The sequence below is a fragment of the Scylla paramamosain genome, chromosome 32 (assembly GCF_035594125.1).
Source record: "Scylla paramamosain isolate STU-SP2022 chromosome 32, ASM3559412v1, whole genome shotgun sequence".
Classification (NCBI taxonomy): domain Eukaryota; kingdom Metazoa; phylum Arthropoda; class Malacostraca; order Decapoda; family Portunidae; genus Scylla; species Scylla paramamosain.
The window spans coordinates 5,693,755-5,716,254 of record NC_087182.1 but is presented as its reverse complement, the minus strand read 5'-3'; the positions used below and the strand labels follow the sequence as shown (position 1 = coordinate 5,716,254).

Sequence of the window (22,500 nt, the reverse complement as noted above, 5' to 3'; positions counted from 1 at the left end):
GTTTTTCCACTGCTACTGTCCTGTGCGGTATGGAAGGAAGGCTGACCCAAATGGAGACTATATCAGGTAAAAACCCTTCATAAGCCTCTCAGCTAATAAGTTTTGTGTAACATAGAGAACACAGGTGCAGTATTCTAACCTGGTTGTAAAATGTGTAGCCAGACTGCCCCATCTTCAAAAATGAAAATATAAAGTTTTCAAGCCCCATTACTTTTTTTTAGTTAATGATAGTATTCTTCTAGCTTGGCTGCAGAATGTGTGGCCTGGTAGTTCCTCTCTAGGAATAAAAATATAAAGAAGTTCCCAAATCCCACCACTCACTTTTTGTCACCTTAGATAATACACAGGAAAGGTGACAGTAATGATGTACCGTAATGGTGAGCACTTAACATCATTTTCTTTCCACACAGAACATACCTGCCCGTGCTCAAAAACTTCCCAACCAAATACATCCACGAGCCCTGGACAGCGCCCGAGTCAGTGCAGCGTGCAAGCAAGTGTGTGATAGGGCGAGACTACCCAATGCCCATGGTGGATCACATCAAGCAGAGTCAAAACAACATAGAGAGAATGAAGCAGGTGTACCAACAGCTGGCCCATTACAGAGGCAAAAGTGAGTGTACCAGATGGCCTAGATTTGAGGTTTTGTGTTTGTAGAAAGTGGACTTGTATCTATAGGAAGTATGACGAAAGGAGAAGAAAATGTTAGAAAAAATGTAGGAGGTAAAGTGTGTATGAATTAGTAGGTGTAAGTGGACTTGTATCTGTAGGAAGTGAGGTATGATGTAGGGGTACCTGAGAGAATATTAGAAAGCAGAGTGTATGGATGTGGCATGTGTATCTCTTTACTCAGATTGTAACTGCAATAAGGACACAAGAAAATGAGGGAAGCTGAATAAAGTCACAAGGCCTAAACATGGCAGTTCCTGTGCATTAAAGTGTTGTTTGTGATTGTATTGAGTAATATGGAAGGATATTAAAATAATTTCCTGTTTCAGTCAACCCAGCCATCAAGTCACCCACCATGGACCACTACCCGTCTCCACCGCCAGACTTTGAGAAGAAGCGCAACAACAAGACGGGCAAGAGTGACATCCAGCGAGACTCCAACTATCGCGTCCAAGTCCAGGCCTGACTCAAACTGGCCTCGGATGACCATGAGTGCTAGAACTGACTTCACTCATGTGGACTATCACACTGACCTCCCAGCAGGATGCACAGCAGGTCACAGGCCACAGGCTACAGGCTACTGGCCATGGGCCACAGGCTACAGGCCACAGGCTACAGGCTACAGGCCACAGTCTACCAGCTATGGGGTAGAGGCTACAGGCTACCAGCTCCAGGCTACAGGCCACAGGCTGCGTGCTGGGTGATGGTGTGGCAGGGGTTTGGCTTCAAGAGAAGTGCAATTTTCAGATGCTAACACATCATCCTTGAAACATTGATGGCAAGATGATTAGACATTTTTAACAAAGCCACAATTATTTTTCTAATGTATTTATAAAGCTTTGTAAATTTTGCCGTGAGAAACCTTTATAAAGAATTTGTGGCAAGAAAGTCAGACAGAAGGTCTTTTTAGAAAATATAAAAGACTTATGTTTACGTTAAGTCCATTGTAATACCACAAAAATTTAGCTGCTTTAGAAAAAAAAAGCAAAAGATGATTCTTAATGCAGTTCACTCTAGGGTCTGCATGGTTGACTATCATTAGTTGTAAAATAATTTAGTTTTGTCATGTTGGATAATTACAATGGTGAAGAGGCACCACTGCAACAAATTACTCAGTCATGAAAAGCAGTTCATTGAAGAAAACGACAAAGTAGGAAAGTCCAGAGTTTTTTTTTTTTTTTTTTTTTTTTTTTATTTATTTTTTTTTTTAGAGTATGAATTACAAAATTACTAGTCTTCAATTATGATACTTCAGGTGAATATTTGATTTTTTTTTTTTTTTTACATTATGAACAAAAGTTGCTTTCCTGGAAAGAAGGGAACGTTTCCGTGTTCTGCTCCGTGCACAGTGCCAAGAAGCAGCAAGGAGCAAGCCAGAGCTCTGCAAAACAGCTCTCCTTTTAATCAAACTTTCCCAGGCAGTTTCTCTCTGAATTGAAGTCAAAATAGAAAACGAGTAAGAACAGTTGCACAAATTGGTGAATTGGTTCATCATCTTGTTAAGTATTTGTGTGAGTGATGAAGACATTGGTTATGCTGAAAATGTCCTTTATAATTATTTAAAACTACAATGTAAGGAACATTTTGATATTTAAATGGTCATTTGTAAAATAATGTATGATTTTTTCTAATATAATGTCTTTGGCTATCAGTATAGTAAGTGTTACTAATACTGTAAACAGTACCTTTGTACAAAGCTGCTATATTTAATGACTTCATGTTCCAATGTACCTACTTATGAATTTCAAAAGAAGGTTTTCAGTGTGCATGCAGTGTTTAGAGGCATATTTAATTTGTCTTTAAGTTTGCATTGATTTCAAGCATGCAGATACACTGGCACATTGCAAAGACTTCCTGACCTATGAGTCCTGGACACATGTGTATATATTAACTAATTTAATTTTGTCTACTCAGATGCCCATTCCTTGAAATTCCCTCAAGTATGTGGCTATGACACAATTAAGAGTCTCCATTTGTTCCTCTCCATACACCCCACTCCTGCACACTCCAACCTTCCGTCCCTCCTCTCACTCTCTCTCCAGCACTCTACCAAATTCACATTGAGTCTTCCTCTTACACATCCACAGCATCCATTCCACCTTTATAGATCCTCCTGGTTTTCTCACTGTCTCCTTTTCTCCACATTATGAGCAAACCATCTGAAGGTATTGCTTCATTTGGCCACCTCTACCACTCCATGCTTTGTTCTTTATCAGACATGTTAATTCATACACTTCCTTTTCCTTCATTCATTCTCCTCAAATCACAAGCATCTTTTAAACACCTCATCCTCACTGCCTGAATTCCTTATCATTGACTTTCATCCTACATGTCAATCTCACTCATACACCAGTGTTGGCACTATCACTACCACACAGTGCTTTCTTCACCTCCACACTCACTGCCCATCATGCTCCCCAGACATCCTACCACATCCACATGTGATGCTTTCTTTCTAACTTCACTCTCAACAGTTTAATGTTATGCAGGATTGACTCAAGTTGTTTAAGCTCATCTACCTCTTCTAATACTTCAGTCAATTTGACTTCATACTTAATATATTCCACCTACATTCTCTACAGACGTATGAACTTCATTATAAATACTATGAGCAGACAGCATTTTGCATTGTCCATAAAGTAATGAGTGTGGATGTGTTACATATGACATTTCTCAGCAATAGAGCACTGCTACTTTGCTTTGTCTTATGCAGAACGAGTATACTATTTTGCTGCCTTGCAATCAAACGTGAATGAAAATGTATGAATTTAACTGCAACATGTATATATCTGCTTTCATTTTGTTACCTTTTATTAAAGATGTATTTCTTTACTGAGTTGTTAGGATGCATATCTGTAAATAAGCATTGCTAATGTAATATTTTTATCCCTGACAAAGCTGAAATCTTGTGCCATTCCTGCCACAGAAGGTTGACTGGTCACGTCCCAGATTACTGCAGTGTGTGAGTGCTGCTGCACACCACACTGATGTAATTCATTATCAGAGCAGTAGATAAAATCCAACCATGAGTTTCTTTGCATCAACAGTTAAGGGTGTTATTATTGTTCTTCTGTCAGACCATCAGTTAACAGTTCATCATTAGCTTATCTTTAGGTATACAATTGTTTAAGTGTTAAAAGTACTACTTAGGGAAAGGTATTCAGATGTGAATGAATGCCTATTAATTTCTTACTTGTAGTGTATTGTATACCACTCATGAAAAGGCTGCAATATATGTGACTGATGTGTGACATGTAATAAAACACTTAGTTTTGTTATATTGACAAGAATATACTTAAAAGAATATTATCCTTTAATTACTGGTGCATGAAATATTCTCTTCTTATTTTTATCTACATAAATTTATGTCTATCTCTGGAGAGAGAGAGAGAGAGAGAGATGTCAAAATCTCTAATAATTTCAATATAATTTTTATTAATATTTGATCACTGGACTTCGCAACATGTAGTGGGTGTGTGTTTGCATTAACCACATAATTGATTGCCTGGGCCGCACTTCCAGCAGGTAAGTGAAGCCAAGGTCTCTCTATACATTCCTGGGTGAAGCATCTCTAATATCATTATTTGGTCATTGACAAAGGTGAGATGATCGAGTTCATACACTGAAGATACTAAGCTGTCTGGGTGTTGTGGTGTGTTGCAGTGGGTGGTGCCATGGTTGTGGGTGGATAGTGTGGGGACGTGGGGTGGGAGTGTGTGAGAGAGATTATGGGGATGCTTGATACGAGTTTGTGATGTTACAGTAATGTTGAGGGGCGCATGTGATGTTTGGTGTGAATATGTGATACAGGAATGTTTGACGTGTGTGTGTGTGATGTTATGCTGTAGGTGTGTCTGATGTGTGTTTAAGATGCTATGGGGATGTTTATTATTCGCGGTATTCTGGATGTTAGGTGTATGTGATGTTATGGGGGTATTTGATGCGAGCTTGTGATGACATGGGTAGTGTGTATGTGATGCTATGCAGTTATGAGGATATTTGGTGTGTGTGTGTGTGTTATTTGTATTTATTTATTTATTTATTTATTTTATTTTATTATTATTGTTATTGTTATTTTTATTTATTTATTTATTTATATTTATTTATTTATTTATTTATTTATTTTATTTATTTTTTTTTTTTTTTTGCGTCTATAATGTTATGGGGTATTTGATGATTTTGTCATATCATGCGAGTGTTTGACGTGAGTATATAATGGGAATGTTTATTGAGTTTATGTGATTGTTAAGGGGATTTTGAGTGATTGTGATGTAATGGATGTTTTGTCATTGCTATGGAAGTAATGTGTGTGATGTTAAGAAGATATTGAGTGTATGATGAGTGTTTGGTGTTGCCAGTCTGCAGGGTACAGTAAATTTTGAAATTTTTATGAACACTTTTTGGCATTAACTTGTGCAGCCTTTTGAGACTCAGAGAGTTTAGAAAAGGCTACCAGAAATATTTCACACTTCATTAATTTGCGAGGACAATTTGAAGAAAAAGCTAAATTTGAAATAATTCATAGACATATAAAAACAAAATCAACAACGTTGACATAAATATTGAATATAAAAAAATAACGAAAATAATAATTAGGCGACGCATTATGTTTATACTTATACTAGATAAAATTATTGTTTTGTTTATAGTGAAAATAAGCTTAGTGTGGATTTCGTGGCGTTTGCTTCACTCACACACAAACGTTTGAGAGGGAACCAAAACAAAGTAGAGGACGCTTACTTTTTTATCTGCAATCATCGACCTTACTATCTTCCTCTCCTTTGTGTAAGTATGACCAGGAGGACGAACAATCTTTAAGCATTCCTTGGAAGGTGAAATGGAGGATGGGTGCAATAGTTGTAAGAGAGAGGAAGGTATAATGTCAGACATCTCATTCGTATTCCCGGTAAGGATGAGTGATGTCGCTTCATTTTATGAGTTATTACTGTTTTCTTCCGTGTTTTTGGGTTTATTTAAGGAAAATAACTGACAGAAATCTTAAAATGTTGTGTTTTAACGAGTGTTTTTTTTTTGTTTTTTTGTTTTTAAGTATTTATGTTTATTACTCGCTACATTGGCCATTTAACTAGCAATTATTATACTATCTGAGTGTATAGGAGCTACGGAGAACACAAGGGCAGTGTAATATTAATCATAGGCATCAGGTACTAAACGAGAAATCAATTAACATTATACATTTAAGATTACCCGTAGATGAAAGAGAGTATAGATGAGTTGATATTTGAGTATCTATAGATTGATTTATATGTATGAGTGGTTAACTGAATTATTTAGTCATTTATTGATTTATATGTTTTCTTAGTGTCTACTTATTGTTTGATGGGTAAGAGTTGTTAGTGTGTGGAATCTTGTCCGTTTACATTTGTTTGGCAGAATTCTTGAAGTCTGGTTCATATATATACTCATTTACTGGTGTATATTTTGTTCGTGCTAGTGTTATTTGTGTCCAGTCTCTAGCATTTATGTACAGTTGTTTAGCAGAAGTATTGAAGTCATTATTTTTCATTTTGTTTATATCTATTTCATTATTTTGTGGATGAGTTACTGGTGTGTTCAACCCTTCAAGTCACTGGAGCCACAAAGCTGGAGAGAGGAATTAATATGTTAGTGTTTTAAAGAGAGCTGTGCCTGGTGGGTCCAAATGAACTGTTAAGCATTTATTTCATGAGCACCTCTTTAAAACCTGTACATATTAATTGCTCTTTTCTCTTTCTAGGTGGTTGAGGGAGAGAGGAGGAGCTGTTCCTACTCCTACTCCTCCAACTTTCCTCCCCTTCCTCCTTCTCCTCCTCCTCTTGCATCTTGCCTCGTCCCACACGCTTCGGGGAGTCTGTCAGCGCTGAGTTCAGGATTCACCGCCAACACACCAGCAGCTTCGTGAGTCAAGACAACACACTGGCAGCAGGGAGGATGTAGAGGCTGCCGTGGTACAAGACAGCATGTGACAAGGACAGCTGCTTCAAGGCACATAGGCAGTAGACGCATCCTCTGTAACGAACACACATACACAGAAAGAGAGAAATAGATAGAAAAGACCTGTTACTGCAGGATCATACATAGGGTATTTGAGTGGACACAAGGAAGAGAGGTGTTTGAGTGAATTAAAATGCACCATTTCTCTCATAAGGCATTTGGGATTAATCAGAGCTAATAGAAGTGAGGAGTGTGTGGCAGTGCAAGGGGCAGGACCACATGAGTATAATTTAGACCTTGTATACTAGAACTAGGTAAACACACACACACACACACACACACACACACACACACACACACACACACACACACACACACACACACACACCAGGATGAAGATGTCCAAGAGTTCCTCGGGGTCTGGTGCTGGAAATGACACCCGTGCAGAGCTAGCTGAGCTGGTGAAGCGGCGGGCTGAGATCGCAGACAACTTGGCATCCTTGGAGCGGCAGATCTATGCCTTCGAGGGGTCGTACCTGGAGGACACTCAGCTGTATGGCAACATCATCCGTGGCTGGGACCGCTACCTGGTGACCAACAAGAACACCAACGCCAAGAACGACAAGCGCAACAGGAAGTTCAAGGAGGCGGAGAGGCTCTTCAGCAAGTCGTCCATCACCTCCATGGCAGCCGTCAGTGGCATAGTGGAGCAGATGGGTGACCGGCTAGGTGACAATACAGACACAAATGACGTCAACTCCGGTAGCGAGGACAACTCCAAGGACTCGGTGAGCGCTGGGGTGAATGGCGACTCCTCTCGTGACACCCCCATGTTGCACAAGCTGTCCAAGAGCTCCCACAAGATCAAGAAGAGCAGCAAGAAGAACAGGCATCGCTGAATAGATGCTGTGCTTTGTTATGCAGTATTTTATTCCTCTAACTCAACTTTTATCTTAGTTTTTCACATATGACAAATGAGACAATGCTATGTTGGATGTCTTCTTACTCTCACTTACTTTTTTCTCCTGACAACAAGCACTAGTGAATGATATTGACTTGATGGGTGGTTCTCCACTCCCCTTCATTTTGTCTTCTCATATTGTCATTTTCACACTTTCCCTGGTAGGAAAAATCTGAACAAGGCTTAATTCTTAGGCTGCACTGGAATCCAACATCTTTCATGCACTTTTGTAAATACTTAATGACCACATTTCTTCATGTATGTGTGTGTAGATGGATAATTTTTTTATTCCGTAGGTTTTAAGGACATTGCACTCGTGACTGTTACGCATGCCCCATCAGTACAAGTACAAATAATCTATCTGAATAAATATACTCTATGAATAATGTGTTTGTGATGCCTTGATTGGGTGGACTGTATGTTGGAGGTGAGAAGCAGAAAGGGTGAAGTCTTTGAATGTATATATGATAAGATAGAGAAACAGAGCACCAGGAAGGGGTCTTATACTGTGTCAGGGTCATATGATCAGAGTTTGCTTGTAATTCAAGAGCGTAGACTTGAGGTGTCTGGCTTAGAGATGAGGCACCAGGAAGGTATGTGTCTTCATCTTCCATCAGGTAAAGTTCTCTCATAAGCATTTCACCATAATGATCCCTTCAGAAAAATTAGGGTATGTTGCCTTCCTATGTTAAATTATGGTGAACTCTTGGGTAAAGTTTTCATAAGGAAATCTTCATGGTTTGGGCATAAATAGGTTAATAGAGAGCATTAAGAGATTTTACATATTTATGGGTAATGATTATAAGCATATGTTGATACTGTGTATGTTTTACATACGCAGTCATGTTTAGGCATACTGGCTTCCTGCAGCTTCCCTTAGGTTGGGAGTCATGGGGTATGGTAGTTCATGAGACTTTTTCAACCAGGGGTCATCAGGTCTAAGAGTAAGTAGTGTTGATGGTCTGACATGTATCTTTGGCCCCACAGGAATCAGGATGTCCATCGGCGTGCCCATCAAGGTGCTGCATGAGGCGGAGGGCCACATTGTGACAGTGGAGACCATGCTGGGAGAGGTGTACCGAGGCAAGCTGCTGGAGGCAGAAGACAACATGAATGTGCAGGTATGCTAATTGCTGACCATCATTGTACATTTGTATCCATTTGTGTTACTTGTCCAATTAAATTTTTTTTATTTTTTTTTATTTTTTATTTATTTATTTATTTATTTTTTATCATCATTTTGTTCAATCCTCATTTTCCCAAGTTGTCTTGTGTCTGATTCTATTTGTATTTCTTGTGTGTGTGTGTCCTTGATATTTTTACTTAGACCATATATATTAATTATCCTCTGTTAGAAGTCATGTTATTTTGTCTGGTTGGACTAAGGATAGACATGCACAATGCTGTATTTTGCTATTTTGTATTATATATTACCTGTTTTGTATATGTATTATTCTGTCTTGTATATCTTACTGATATATTGCTTTGGTACATTGGTGTCAGTGAACTAACTAAACTGAAAACTATAGCACTACTTGTGTAACATACAGTACCTTAATCTCTCATCATTGCTCAACACAACTTCTCTCAGATGGAAGCTTGCACAGTGACTTACCGCAATGGCCAGACTGCCCGCCTTGAGAATGTTTTCATCCGAGGCTCAAAAATTCGTTTCCTCATCCTGCCAGACATGCTGAAGGTGAGTCTAGGTGCTGGGCTTGACTGAGGGACTATGAGAGCTTGGATTAGAGATTATTTTTAGTCATCCTGATGTTAATATTATTCCATGTAAGGCATAGTTGTTTCTTTGTTGCCTCTCACAGAATGGTCCAGTGCTCAAGGATAGAGAAGGAGCAAGAGTCATGTTTATTTATGGTCATCTTGATGTTAATATTGTTCCATTCGAGACATAATTGGTTTCTGTCGCCCCTCACAGAATGCTCCAATGTTCAAGAATATGACAGGAAGGAAAGGAGGTGCTGCTGGTAGTGGAAAATCTGCAATTCTCAGAGCACAAGGTAATATATTTAATTTATATTTGATGTTTTGTTGTTAGTATATTTGCAAAATTTGAATCTGCAGAGATGGAAAAGAGTGAATCTAGTCATATAACTCTTTGCCCTTCTTCCCGACAGCGGCACGTGGGCGAGGACGAGGTGGGAGAGGCGGCAGAGGGTGGGGGCCAGGCGGGCCTATGCGACGTTAGGCACTTCCACTCTTGTCATTTTCCCTCCCTCCTTCCCTGGACATCCATCCTTCTGTTTCATCTACTCTGGTAACTTTCATTGGTACAGTTGTTGCTACTTGCTTTAGTGTGGAGAGTTATCTTTCAGTGAACCACATGAGAATCTTGTCAGGGATGTTTCAAAAACTTTCCAGTACTGAAGCTCACCTAGAATTTTTGTATAAGGTTGATTTATACTTTGCATTACTGTAGATTCCAAAAGAATACCAGTAGCTAAGTAGCTGTGGAGTACCTTCACAAAAACATCAAAAGAAAGTCATCAGATAGGGTCAGTACCTGTGGTAGTTTGGAGACCCAGTCACTCCTTGTGTCATCAGAAAGATGTGGTATTCTACAATATAATGTTTATGTACCTACCTATTTCATAAGAGACATTTTATGATGAATACATTTTTTTCTGTATTATCTGAATGTTCTTTGCCTTTCTCATTGTGATTACTGGTTGAGGGATGAAATGCTGAGTGTATGAATGAAAAGAGTGAAAGGTGAATATTCGCATAGTACTGGTGGAATAATACTTAGTTATAAATATTTTGGATACTAATATACTCAATAATTGTCTAAGAAATGGAAGAACATTAGAAAATAAGAGAAGCTTAATATACATAGTAATTGTCTAAGATATGGAAGAACATCAGAAAATAAAGAAAGCTGCAAAAAGCCATCAGGCCTACACACAGTGGTCCCTGTATGAAACATACCTATTTATTTCCACTTATCATCATCAACCATAAATTTGCCATGCTTCTTTTAAAGGCTCCCTAATAGCAGTAACAACCCTATTAATGAGTCCATTCCACTCATCTACCACTATTTGAGAAGTAATTTCTTTATCTCTTTTCAATACAACTTTTTTTTTTTTTTCAAGCTTGGACCCATTATTTCTTGTTCTATCCTGATAACTGATCCTGAGAATTTTGCTTATATCACTTGTTATATCTCCTATACCACTTAGAGATCTCTATCAGATCTCATACTCATTGTAGCACCCAGGGTTCAGGAGGCCACTGGTTGGGCCCTAGGATAATTCAGGAAGAAGGATTATCAACTAATTATTTCCAAGTAAACTTAGAAAAGACTTGATGTGGAGGTATTGCTGGACATGTTCATTACCTGTTGCTAATGTTGGGGTGATGTCTGATCCATCTGTATGCTTGCTGTACTTGATCAACCTTATCTCTTACTGTCAAGGAAAGCTATTACCTGTTCTCTCTCTCTCTCTCTCTCTCTCTCTCTCTCTCTCTCTCTCTCTCTCTCTCTCTCTCTCTCTCTCTCTCTCTCTCTCTCTCTCTCTCTCTCTCTCTCTCTCTCTTCTCTCTCTCTCTCTCTCTCTCTCTCTCTCTCTCTCTCTCTCTCTCTCTCTCTCTCTCTCTCTCTCTCTCTCTCTCTCTCTCTCTCTCTCTCTCTCTCTCTCTCTCTCTCTGACTTGTGTAGTACAATGGGCCACAAGACTGTCCTTTTCCATCAGGGGCTGACATGGCTAAGAGTGTGAATGTGTGATGCCTTGTTTGGGCCACTACATGTGGGACTGCTGGCCTGGTTTATAGACAGATATAGATGACTTGTCTAGAAGTAAAATTAGTCTTTTTTTGTTTACAGGTTAATAAAAAGATGAGTTCTATAGCATTGTAATTCATCATAGAAATTTGCATACTTTATACTGTATGAGCAATATAATTATTTCACATATAAACTATGATCTGCTTAGACTTTTGTGAGTGACGAACACAACAAATGCTATCAGGAAGACATGGGTTAGTTATGGGTTAAAGAAATTAAGAGAATCTGTAATTGTCTTAATGTATCACTGTAAATGATGGAATACTATATACTTTAAGGGATATGAAGATCCACCAAGCCAATAGTGAAGGGCATTTCCAAACTAAATTCATCAGCATTTAGTAACCTTTGCATAGTCAGCATCACAGAGAGTAGATTTGGCCATTACTCTGCATGATGATTTAAGTAACATTAGAAGGTTATTAAGTGACTTATTTAGTGTAGAAATGCTGATCATTGTGAGTTGCAGGATCCTCATGCTATCCATTTTGTGTACAGTTTATTGCACACAGTTACTTAGTATCTACCTTGCAGAATACTGGTTACATCATCACCTGGAATGTTAATCTTAATAACGACAACATTGGCCTTGCACTGCAGTAGTAGGACTTCAATCACATATATCAGAACACCTTGGAGTGTCTTTTTAATGTCTTTCTTTCTGCATTATAAATCTCATCATATTGAAGTCGCATGCAGACATACACATGCACACACAGAGATTGCACATTTCCTTTACTTCATATGTATTAGTCTGTGCATAATGTTTCTCATTTCACAATATCACTTAACTGCACATCCAATTGTTGCAATCAAGGTCACAGAAACCTGGCATTCTGAAAACTTAGTTTCAATTCTTGCATAGATATGTTTTTTTGTGGCACAAAAAAACATGTAATTGTACTTTTCTATCTCTGTTCCTGAAGTTTAAGTCTCTATCCCTACTCAGGTATGGGATTTAATGCACTTAATGGTTCTTTGAAATCCATCTCAATGCTTTTATCAGAATACTAAGGGGGTAGTGCTTTAAGAAGTATTATTACATGTTCTCATGCTGCTACAAAATTCTCCTTATATTGCACAAGGCTTACAATGACGGCTTCTGAGTGAGTTGGGAAATGGACGGAAGTTTTCTACACACAAATCTGGACTTTGAATGTGATGTAAGAGTCACAGAACGGTTACATAGGATGGCTCCTGAGCGTGGAGACGGGAGGTTCTCTGCACATGAACTTAGTTTATTTAAACTCATACAAGTGATGTGGGATTCATGGAAGGTAAAGTTGTGTCCAGTGTATTAGTGGATACCGCAGGAGCCAGAGTGGAGGTGGAGGAGGTGTGGGATAAGGCTAAGTTGACATAAGCTCCTGGCGGCAAGTTGTTGTCTTGGTGTGGTTGAGAGAGATCGCTCTCGTCAGGGCAAGTGGATTCGGAAGGCTGGCGGGGACGTAGCTCTTCAGCTGGCAGAGGGAGCCCATGTCCGTGCTCTGCCATGCCATTAGGTCGCATGCGTTTAGTGAGAGGACTGTGGTTATTCTGAAGATCAAAAAAGAAAGGGATTATTTTATTTTATTTATTTTATTTATTTTTTTTACAGAAGTGAGCAGATTAAGCTTTTATAATTATTGCAAAAAAAAAGTCACTCAGTTTGGGTGTAGCATGGAAATAGTTTTAGGCAGTTCCAGAGGAATAATTGTCTTGTAAAGCATGCACAGGAAAAGTTAAATTATTGATGTGAGGAGGAGAGGTCACCTGGTAGTCAGCTATTCGAACCACAGTTGAATTTCTATTTTCTGGTGGCACTCTGGTAGGCGGCAAGGGGCGCTTCTCAATGCTGGCCCGACCCTCGTCATTGTTTCTGAAGAACACAGGGAGGGCAGCCTTGAGGGCCTTGGTTGAGGTTTGGCGGAGAAGCACCACAACCACCAGCATGATCAGCAGCAGTAGCAGCCCTAAAGTCACTCCCATCATCACCGTCATCTTCTGCTGCAGCTCCTTGATTGCATCCATTGCTGAAGTAGTCAACATGATAAGTCAAGAAAACAAAAAACCTGCTACTGATATTTACATTTGCTGGGAAGAAGCTTATGATGAGGGATTTGATGCAGGTTTTTAAATATTGTAAGATGTATAACAGGGACATGTGGACAAAAATCCGTGGAGTAAGTTATCAGGTTAGGACAAGCAAGATTCATAAAGGAAAAATATATTAAAGGAAGTGCTGTCATGCTTAGATGATGTCCGGATTTGCAGGGAGTGAGGGAGGAAGCGATAGTTGAAGAGAGATAAAGAGGTGCACATTGTTTAAATGTCCAAAGATTTCCATTTTCCCTAATGTTCTTTGGATGATTTATATCAGGGGTTCTCAACCTTTTGCAGGCTGCTCCCCCCCCAAAAGCTGGTTCAGTGCAGTTGGGGCTCTCCTCCCTGCGCCACCCCCTTAACCCCCCTCCCCAGCTATGCCACCATAGATAGAATCAGATAGGTAGCCCTTGCTGCACCTCCTTTGTACTAATAGCCAGTGAGTCCGTGATTTTTTCCCTACCCGTCCTGTGTTGGACTCCCCCTTTCCCCCGGGTAAGAACCACTGTTTTATATAAAGAAATATATTAAAGATAGTGTTGTCATGCTTAGGTGATATTTGAAAATGTCCGAGTGTGCAGGAAGGAGAGGAAGGAAGTAAAAGAGATAGGTGCAAATTGTGTGTGGTGCCCAAAGGTTTCCACTGGATGTTTTATTGATGTGTGATCTGTTTTGGCACCATGGTTTCTTGTTGCTTCCTTAATGCTCTTTTTTTTCATGTATACATTGTTTGGAATCACATTTTATTTTATTTATTTTTTTTTTTCAAAGGTCACGAACTTTTTTTTTTAATTGGAAACTTTGTTGGAATACCATAATTGATGATGATTAATGAAAAGAAAAGCCTGAAAGACCCATATAACTTTAAGTCTGTTCAAATTGCAAAAGACAAAAACACGTTTGGAATCACTTTTTTTTTTTTTATAGGTCACGAAATTTCTCTCTCTCTCTCTCTCTCTCTCTCTCTGGTGATGTAGAAACCTTGTTGAAATACCTTAAGATTGATTTTAAAACAATGAAAAATCAATGTGACTTCCACTAGAGTCTGTTCAAAGTACAAGAGACAAAGACGCCAAAAGTTCAGATAAGGCTTTCCTGCACTCCTATGAATTATTCTCGCAGCTTTCACTGAGAGGTTGGATTCTGTAGTAATGTTGCTGATGTGGGATTTACATTAGATATCCTTTCTTTGTATTTTGAATCGTAAGCATGAAAATGATGTGTGCTTTGTTTGAGCTTAATTCAGGTGTGTGTGTGTGTGTGTGTATGTGTGTGCGCGCGGAATGTTGTCAGACGAGTGGTGATGAGTCAGCCTCTATTCGTGCTGTGGAGGGACAAGAGGTGAGCGAAGAGGAGGGGAGGAAGGGGTCATCTTAGTGATAGGAAATACAAAGATACATTTATATATTGCTGTCATTCGGTCCTTTGTATTGCGCATCTTGACACTAATAATGCGAGGCCTTTGTTGATATCTGTAGAAACCAGTGCTCTCTCTCTCTCTCTCTCTCTCTCTCTCTCTCTCTCTCTCTCTCTCTCTCTCTTCTGTAATATTGTGTTGTTGCACACCACTTTACTCATCTTGAGGAAGATCCAGTGCAGAATGACAGTATCACAGTTCATTCATTCTAAATCCTACTCTAGACGACTTAATTCTTTGACTGGTAGTAACATCTTGGGAATTTACATCTTAAACTTTCTGCAGACTATATTTATTTGCTTCGGGAGGAAGTGTAGTTAGTCCGATGATATAAGCTACACTCCACTACCCGTTTTGCTGGCACTGGTCTTCCGAAATTCTGCTTTAGAATTTCTCCAGATCATTTTCTACTGAAGGAGAGGCTATGACCGTCCAATGACCCGAGTTATTCGATTACCCGTCTTGTCCGTGATCTTTTGAAAGTACACTTGAAACGTGCACCTTACCCTTTCCTTAACCCCGTTCCTTCTATGGCTGCTGTCTGTCACTAATGTTCAGAGCACTATGAAAAATATTTGTATTGTCAGCAGAGAATAGGAGATTAATTTCGCTTTTTCTAAGCTGTAGCACTACAGTAAGGTACTCAGCATACAGTGTATTTCACTCGAGAGCAACTCGCTATCTTGTTCTCCGATCAACTCGTCACTTGGGGGAGCACAAAATCCATATATATATATATATATATATATATATATATATATATATATATATATATATATATATATATATATATATATATATATAATTTTATTGATACATTTGCCAATGGCATACACTGGTGTGCATTATAGGGTAAAAGGTATTGTTTATATGCGTTTTACAATACTTTTAAGTAGAGATTTTTATTTTCATTTATTTATTTATTTTTTTTTCGAAAATAGTCATGATTACTTTTTTTTTTTTTCCGACGGCGATTTTGGAACAGATTATATTCGTAAGCCAAGTAGTACATCAATGTATTTTAAGAGACCGGCACAGAAATGTCGAGACTAGTGATTTTCAAACTTTGTTCCTTAGTGACTGACGGCACACAACCCTGCACTCAGTGCAGTGCAGGCCTGCTGAAAGACAACCTTTCAGAACACTTGTCTATAAGCAAATTTAGCGTAGCACTCTGTTGAACGTCCTCCTCGGGGAACAGTTTGAGAAAGACTGGTCTGGAATCTTGCAGTGACAATAGGAAAACATTGACTAGAGAGAATGCCACATTAAATTTATGCCAAGGATCATACGAGTGTACGCGACGAGGAGCGGGATCGAGAAAGGAATATGAAGAGACCGTGGGAGGCACGGCGGGGCTCGCGTGGCAGGTGTTTGTGCGGGTGACTCATCCCTCGCTGCACACACACACACACACACACACACACTGCCTCAGAGCGTGGCCACTGAATGCATTAGTCGTGTTACTTGTCCACTCATGTAACCATTAAAGGTAGACGTGTTTTTGTCTTATAACTGAAGTAAGAGTCTACTGTGTGTCCGTTATTAATTTAATTTTTTTTTTTTTTTTTTTTTTTAGCGCGTATATACTCTCTCTCTCTCTCTCTCTCTCTCTCTCTCTCTCTCTCTCTCTCTCTCTCTCTCTCTCTCTCTCTCTCTCTCTCAAATACTATTGCCTTAGTTCCCTCCACTATTTTTTTTTTTTTCTGATTAAATAGCACTTCTCCAGTTACACACCTTCCTCTTCTATATAAGCTCTTTGTAACTGTATTAATTTTATCCTAAGCATTGTGTGTTGTGAAGGTGGAAGCACAGAGTGGTGATGAATAGCACCACGGCAACACGGACCACGGGTAACACGTATCCTCTCACCATCACATTGTTCCACGGATATGAAAGGCGTCTGGTAATTTTACGTCAACTATTTCCGGACCCACTTCCGCGCGTCCTCATCTCCATACTACTGCTCTACCACCGCTGCCGTCCGTATTCTGACCCACCACTCGGATGCCTATTGTCGCTATCACCTACTTTTTAAATCTCGTGTGCAAATTTGGCGTCTCATCTCGATTTCTCTTGTGTTGTTACTACGGTTTTTTAAGGGTGTTTTTATGGTTCTAGTGACAGTTTCGCTGGCACTAGTGCGCTCGTAGTGGAAATTATTGGGATTGTCGTGACTCTATTGACAGTTTAAGGGATTCAATGGAATTTAGTGGGTTTCCAAGGGTATGTCATGATTCCAGTGATAGTTTAACAGGATTTGATGGAAGTTATTGCGGTTCTCAGGGATGTTCTCATGATTCTAGAGTTTAACAGGTTCTGGTGGAAGTTACTGGGAATTTTAAGGGCATATGTCGTGATTCTAGTGATAGTTTAACAGGCTGTAGTAGAGGTTTTAGGGGCTTTCAAGAATGTTTTCAGTCTACTTGTGATAGTTTAACAAGGAATCTGCATTACTAGTAGGGAAAAAAAAGAAGAAAAATAAAAATGCTATGCACACTAAACTAGTCATCTGTGAGCCTTGAAAACAATCCTTATGAGAGAACAGAGCGTTTTCAACATATAATGGAACCCTCAAGATCATAACTACTACCATCTTTGTCACATTTCGTCCCACCAGCAGATTATGACTCACCTAGCACCGACACCCTGGCCGCCCTGCCGCCTCCTCCCTTAGAAGTTAATTAGCAGTAAATTATGTGGTACGGGTGCAGTAGGAAGCTGTCGGGGTGATTAGAAAAAGAGAGGGGGACTCGGGCCATAGAGCACGCCGCAAAAAAAAAAAAAAAAAAAAAAAAAAAAAACTGAGCTTCTGTCTAAATGAATGGCCATTATTGAGCTTCATTTCAACTCGCACGTGGACAAGGCAGGAAGTGGTGTTATGGTTTTGTTTACAAGCTGGTGAGGATGAAAACTGACGGAAATAATTGATGCTAGTAATTTACGTACTGAGAGAGAGATCGAGAAAAAAAAAATTGTAATTGTATTTTATTTTTCTAATGTATTTTTTCAGCTTTTCCTCCGTTTATAGATGATATTCTTTTCTTTTCCCCTTTTTTAACATCTCTTCTTTCCTTCCTTGTTATGTAACTGTATTTTATTTCTAACATTTTTCTTCTTATTTTTTTTCTACCGTTTTGAAATAGATATTCTTTTCTCTCTTTTTTTTTTTGTATCTTCGATTCTTTCTTTCTTTTTTTTTTTTTGTGTGTGTGTGTGTGTGTATGTGTGGTGCGAAAAAACTTAAACTAGTGTGGTGGAGTGTGGTGATGCTTCCGTGATGATGCTTCAGTGATGTTGATGATGATAATGATAATGATAGTATTTCTGTTGTGTTCGAGAGCATGAATGGATGTGTTGGAGAATTAATGAGAGAGAGAGAGAGAGAGAGAGAGAGAGAGAGAGAGAGAGAGAGAGAGAGAGAGAGAGAGAGAGGAGTGGGTGGAGCCGCAAAGGATAAACCAGATTTTGTTATGACTAATGCTTGCACACACAACACGCTCTTCTCTCTCTCTCTCTCTCTCTCTCTCTCTCTCTCTCTCTCTCTCTCTCTCTCTCTCTCTCTCTCTCTCTCTCTCAGAGTTAATTTACCTTCATTCGTTTTATCTTCTTTATCTGAAATATATATAAAAAAACATGCATAAATATAAAGAAATATATATATTTAATTATGAAAATGAACAAAATATGAATCGAAGCTGAATATTTACTCAATAAGGAAAACAATTAAAACACAAAACACAGGTGGTAGGAAAAAAAGATAAATTTAAGCTTAGATAAGGTAAGACAAGGTTAGGTTAGGTAAGACAAGATTAGGTTAGGTTAGGTAAGACGAGGTTAAGATAGATTAGGTAAGGCTAGGTATGGTTAGATTAGGGAAGCTTAGAAAAGGTTACTTTAGGTTAGGTTAGGGAAGTTAGGTATGGTATGGTTATGTAAGGCAAAGTTAAGATAGATTAGATAAGGATAAGTATGGTTAGGTTAGGTAAGACAAGGTTAAGATAGGTCAGGTAAGAATAGGTTAAGTATGGTTAGGTTAGGTTAGGTAAGGCTAGGAATTATTAGGTCTGTTAGTGTTTAAATAAGTTTAGGTATGGTTAAGATAGGTTAGGTAAAGTAAGGTAACATTAGGTTAGATTAGATAAGATCAAGATGCGTGAAATCAAGACCCTACCTTTTGAACAACACCTTCGGCAATCCTGTGGCTTGAAACCAGGGTGGTTTTGAATACATATAGTTTTGCAGTCTAGACTAGAGCATTCTGCCTGTGCGCTGACTGGAGGAAGCGCTTGTAGTAGTAATAATAGTAGTGCCGCTTGTATCGCCACAAAGGGTCGAGAATGCGCACCCATACACCTTGTGCTTGTACCCTCCAGGAAAAGACTGCTCATGCTGGTGGCGGCTATTGCTTGTAAGTGCGTCCTGGTGTTCTAGGCGCATGAGCGGGGTAGGCTGTCATCGATATAATATTTATCTGCTCCTCACATCTTTGAAATTCTGGTGCGTGGTGGCCCTGAAACGTGCGGGAGAATGTTAGTTAGAATCGAAGGGGCATACGAAACATGGTGAGTCAGGGTAGATATAGCAGAGCTATATCGACAATGCTGTGAATTTGAAAAGTTACATTTTTAAATGTATCTGGTGGTGATAGGCTTGAACGGAAACTATTTGGTGATCTCAATGATGTTTTCGTAGTTCTAGTGATGGTTTAAGAAAGAAATGGTAGAACATATATCGACACTCCTATAGACTTGAAAAGATACATTTTTAAACGTTTCTGGTGGTAAAAGGCCTCAGCGGAAACTGTTTGGTGATTTCAATGATGTTTTCCTTGTTCTATTGATGCTTTAGGAAAGACGCAACATCACTAATAGAGAAAGACACCCTTGAAAACCCCCGGACAACTCCCACGACAGCCTGTTGAGAGTTAAGTGTGATAAGAAACTGAATTGTTTGTCAATATCCCTCTGTGGTAAGAGAAAATTAAATGAAACATGAAACTACAATTCCCAATAGTAGGATATTTCTCCCGCTAGACGCTCTATCCTTTCTACATTATTATTATTATCATTAATTATCATTATTATTATTATTATTATTATTATTATTATTATTATTATTTTTATGTAAGAGGAACACTGACCTAGAACAACAAAAAAGGAAGAAAAAAAGAAAAGTCCACTGAGATATAAGTCTTTAAAGAGAAACCCAAAACGATTATCCAGATTAGGAGGGTCTTGTGTCTTGAAATCTCCTTCAAAGCCTTCAAATCACAGGAGGCGGGCAGGGAATTCCAGAGATTACCAGAGTTTACCAGTGACTGAAAACAATCATTATCACAACTTAGCAACACGAGCACACACCGACTCCCGCCACAACCTAACAGTGTCATGAGGTTACCTGCGAGAATATACCTCTCTCTCTCTCTCTCTCTCTCTCTCTCTCTCTCTCTCTCTCTCTCTCTCTCTCTCTCTTAGCCTTGACTCCAAGCAGTGCAAGAAGTATACCCTTGTCAATTAATTTCAGTATTATTCATTGCTGTTAAAACTAAATTCCCGTTGTCTTTTTAATACTTCTCCACGAAATATTCATTAATTTGTTTATTTTATCTATTTATTTTACTTATTCGTTTGAGTAATTTTTTTCCTTATTTATTTATTTATTTGTATATTATTTTACCTACTTACTTACTCATCTTATTTATCTATTTTATTTATTTTTTTTTATGAATGGCGCCTGGCAAATCTTCTCTTTCCCAATGCAAAAAAAAAAAGATGCTTTCATTATTATCTGTTTCTGCTTGTTGATTTCCTCTTTTTTTTTTTTTTCAAGATGACGGAAACGAACAAAAGTACAATAATTTTAGCAAAACGAAGATAATTTACGTTTAACCAAGCATTGATATATTTCCCTACTGATGCATAATAAATGTTAAACCTTCACTAGAATTATAAAAGCATCCTTGAGAATTCTAATAACTTCCATCTCCATCTCATCTGATGAAATAATGTTTTCAAATGAAATAATAATGAACATGAAGAAAAAAAGTACGATAGTTTTAGCACAACGAAAATAGTTGATGTTTTATCTAAAAAGTCCATCTCATCTAATGAAGCAATGAGATTTTTTTTCAAGAATTATTAACGATGGAAATGAGAAACGTTATTTTTAACACAAAAAAAAAGAAAAAAAATAGTTTGTTTAATTAAGAATCCCTTCTCCTCTACGTAATGCAATAACAAGTAACCCATGAGCAGTGAGTAGAACAACAAACCATAAGTAGCAGAAAAAATAACTATTCTATTTTATATTTGCTTTTAAAGCCTCGAAAAGTATAGTAATTGCAGAATGGCAAATATGGTAACAAAGGTGATAACAACCCACAAGCAGCAGAGAAAAATGTACTATTCCATCTGGTAATATTTGTTTTTAAGGCCTCGAAAAGTACAGTAATTGTAGTATGGCAAAGATGATAAATGTAATAACAACCCATTAGTAACAGGAAAAAAATGTACTGTTCCATCTGGTAATATTTGTTTTAAGGTCTCGAAAAGTACGGTAATTGAAGAATGACAAAGATTATACAAGAAGTGCATTTCGTCACTTCTGTAGAAGCCTCAAGGTCGCGACGTCCCGGAAAACATGCCAGCAGTGGGTAGCGGCATATACGCAGATTATCAAGTGGACACACTCCCCTTCTCCTCATAGTGTGTAGGGAATAACCACCTTTACCTTATAAATAAATGCCTAGGTTTTATCATACGCGCATACACTCTTGAGGAACTGTATTGTTTTGCATCTTGTGTGCAGTCATGACTCTACTGGGAAATTCCAGGAATCCAAAGCGGAACTTATAACCAACATTCATTTCTGGAACAGACTACACGTGAGCGAAAATGATACAATATAAACTAAATACTTACTTGTTTTGTTTTATCCTTTTGGTTATATGGATTTCTTTGACAGCATCCGAAGTAAGAGTAAGAAAGGTCCGTAATCTTTCGAAACTCACTCTTCACACATCAGTCTCCTCCACTGTACCAGACACGTTCAAAACCCATCACATGGCCTCTTTAAACTGTTTCCTGTATATATTTAGCACCAGAGGCCTTTAGGTCACATTGTACTGGACAACAATGCACCTCTGCTACATTAAGACGAGACGCAACACTCCCTTCCCGACCACGTATCCCTTACTGCTCGTTCAGTCTCAGGTGGGCCAGGTATTCCGCTCACTACCTGTTGCTTCCCGCGACAATATAACATACGTGAAAAAAAGAGGTGTTTATTGTCGACTCCTTTACCCTCTCTGCAGTTTTGTTACGTTTCTCAGGCCGTGTGAGATGCGTGAACGAGGAGAGCTGGATGTAAGCTTAGACAGAGAAAAAGAGAAAGGATATTGTTTACATTGCCACAACTAGCAACTCAAAAATGACGTCATGACTTCCTCCACCTTACCTACCTGTCGCCGCCGCCTCTCCGACACTTACCTCCCGACCCTCCTCACCTTGATCCCCCTGTCACTCCTCCCGCCTCCCTAGCCAGTGTCCCTCCACCCCTCCCGATACGTGCCCCTTGCAATTTCCCTGATGATCTTAAACGTGCGTTGTCTCAAGAGCCTCGCCTGTTCGT

The 22,500-nt window shown here is 38.8% G+C and overlaps 4 protein-coding genes across 7 annotated transcripts in view; 3 read left to right on the top strand and 1 right to left on the bottom strand.

Moving 5' to 3' along the window:
- The window catches only part of LOC135089126 (cryptochrome-1-like), a 26,002-nt gene extending 22,027 nt beyond the window's left edge, over positions 1 to 3,975 (top strand). Inside the window, 3 exon segments of the mRNA XM_063984390.1 lie at positions 1 to 66; positions 411 to 613; positions 999 to 3,975. The exon segment at positions 1 to 66 is cut by the window's left edge and continues 86 nt beyond it. Coding sequence (XP_063840460.1) covers positions 1 to 66; positions 411 to 613; positions 999 to 1,135 — 406 coding nt within the window. The 3' untranslated portion in view covers positions 1,136 to 3,975.
- Positions 3,976 to 5,325: 1,350 nt separating this feature from the next.
- LOC135089125 (small nuclear ribonucleoprotein Sm D3-like) lies at positions 5,326 to 10,212 on the top strand. Its single transcript, XM_063984389.1, has 5 exons — positions 5,326 to 5,454; positions 8,552 to 8,685; positions 9,156 to 9,263; positions 9,501 to 9,582; positions 9,700 to 10,212. Exons 2-5 carry the CDS (start codon positions 8,560 to 8,562, stop codon positions 9,768 to 9,770), a joined length of 387 nt encoding a protein of 128 aa, XP_063840459.1. The 5' UTR covers positions 5,326 to 5,454; positions 8,552 to 8,559; the 3' UTR covers positions 9,771 to 10,212.
- On the top strand, positions 6,574 to 7,950 carry LOC135089124 (chromatin modification-related protein MEAF6-like). Its single transcript, XM_063984387.1, has one exon. The coding sequence runs from the start codon at positions 6,996 to 6,998 to the stop codon at positions 7,500 to 7,502; it is 507 nt and encodes a 168-aa protein (XP_063840457.1). The 5' UTR covers positions 6,574 to 6,995; the 3' UTR covers positions 7,503 to 7,950.
- A 1,213-nt stretch (positions 10,213 to 11,425) lies between the features above and the next one.
- On the bottom strand, positions 11,426 to 22,081 carry LOC135089122 (uncharacterized). Of its 4 annotated transcripts, XM_063984383.1 has the most exons (5): positions 21,792 to 22,081; positions 19,043 to 19,381; positions 18,460 to 18,483; positions 13,122 to 13,381; positions 11,426 to 12,905 (listed from the first exon to the last, which is right to left on the bottom strand). In XM_063984383.1, exons 2-5 carry the CDS (start codon positions 19,257 to 19,259, stop codon positions 12,618 to 12,620), a joined length of 789 nt encoding a protein of 262 aa, XP_063840453.1. In that variant the 5' UTR covers positions 19,260 to 19,381; positions 21,792 to 22,081; the 3' UTR covers positions 11,426 to 12,617. The 4 variants fall into 4 exon arrangements, with proteins under 4 accessions (XP_063840453.1, XP_063840454.1, XP_063840455.1 ...); XM_063984384.1 differs by lacking the exon at positions 18,460 to 18,483; XM_063984385.1 differs by lacking the exons at positions 18,460 to 18,483; positions 19,043 to 19,381; positions 21,792 to 22,081 and adding an exon at positions 16,002 to 16,115.
- Between the last annotated feature and the right edge of the window lie 419 nt (positions 22,082 to 22,500).

Coding starts and splice junctions, on each gene's coding strand:
- LOC135089124 (XM_063984387.1), top strand. CDS start 6,996: ATGAAGATGTCCAAGAGTTCCTCGGGGTCTGGTGCTGGAAATGACACC.
- LOC135089125 (XM_063984389.1), top strand. CDS start 8,560: ATGTCCATCGGCGTGCCCATCAAGGTGCTGCATGAGGCGGAGGGCCAC. Junction 8,686..9,155: donor AAGACAACATGAATGTGCAG/GTATGCTAATTG, acceptor AACTTCTCTCAG/ATGGAAGCTTGCACAGTGAC. Junction 9,583..9,699: donor TGCAATTCTCAGAGCACAAG/GTAATATATTTA, acceptor TCTTCCCGACAG/CGGCACGTGGGCGAGGACGA.
- LOC135089122 (XM_063984383.1), bottom strand. CDS start 19,259: ATGAGCAGTCTTTTCCTGGAGGGTACAAGCACAAGGTGTATGGGTGCG. Junction 13,382..18,459: donor AGAAGATAAAACGAATGAAG/GTAAATTAACTC, acceptor TGACTACTTCAG/CAATGGATGCAATCAAGGAG. Junction 12,906..13,121: donor TTCGAATAGCTGACTACCAG/GTGACCTCTCCT, acceptor TTTGATCTTCAG/AATAACCACAGTCCTCTCAC.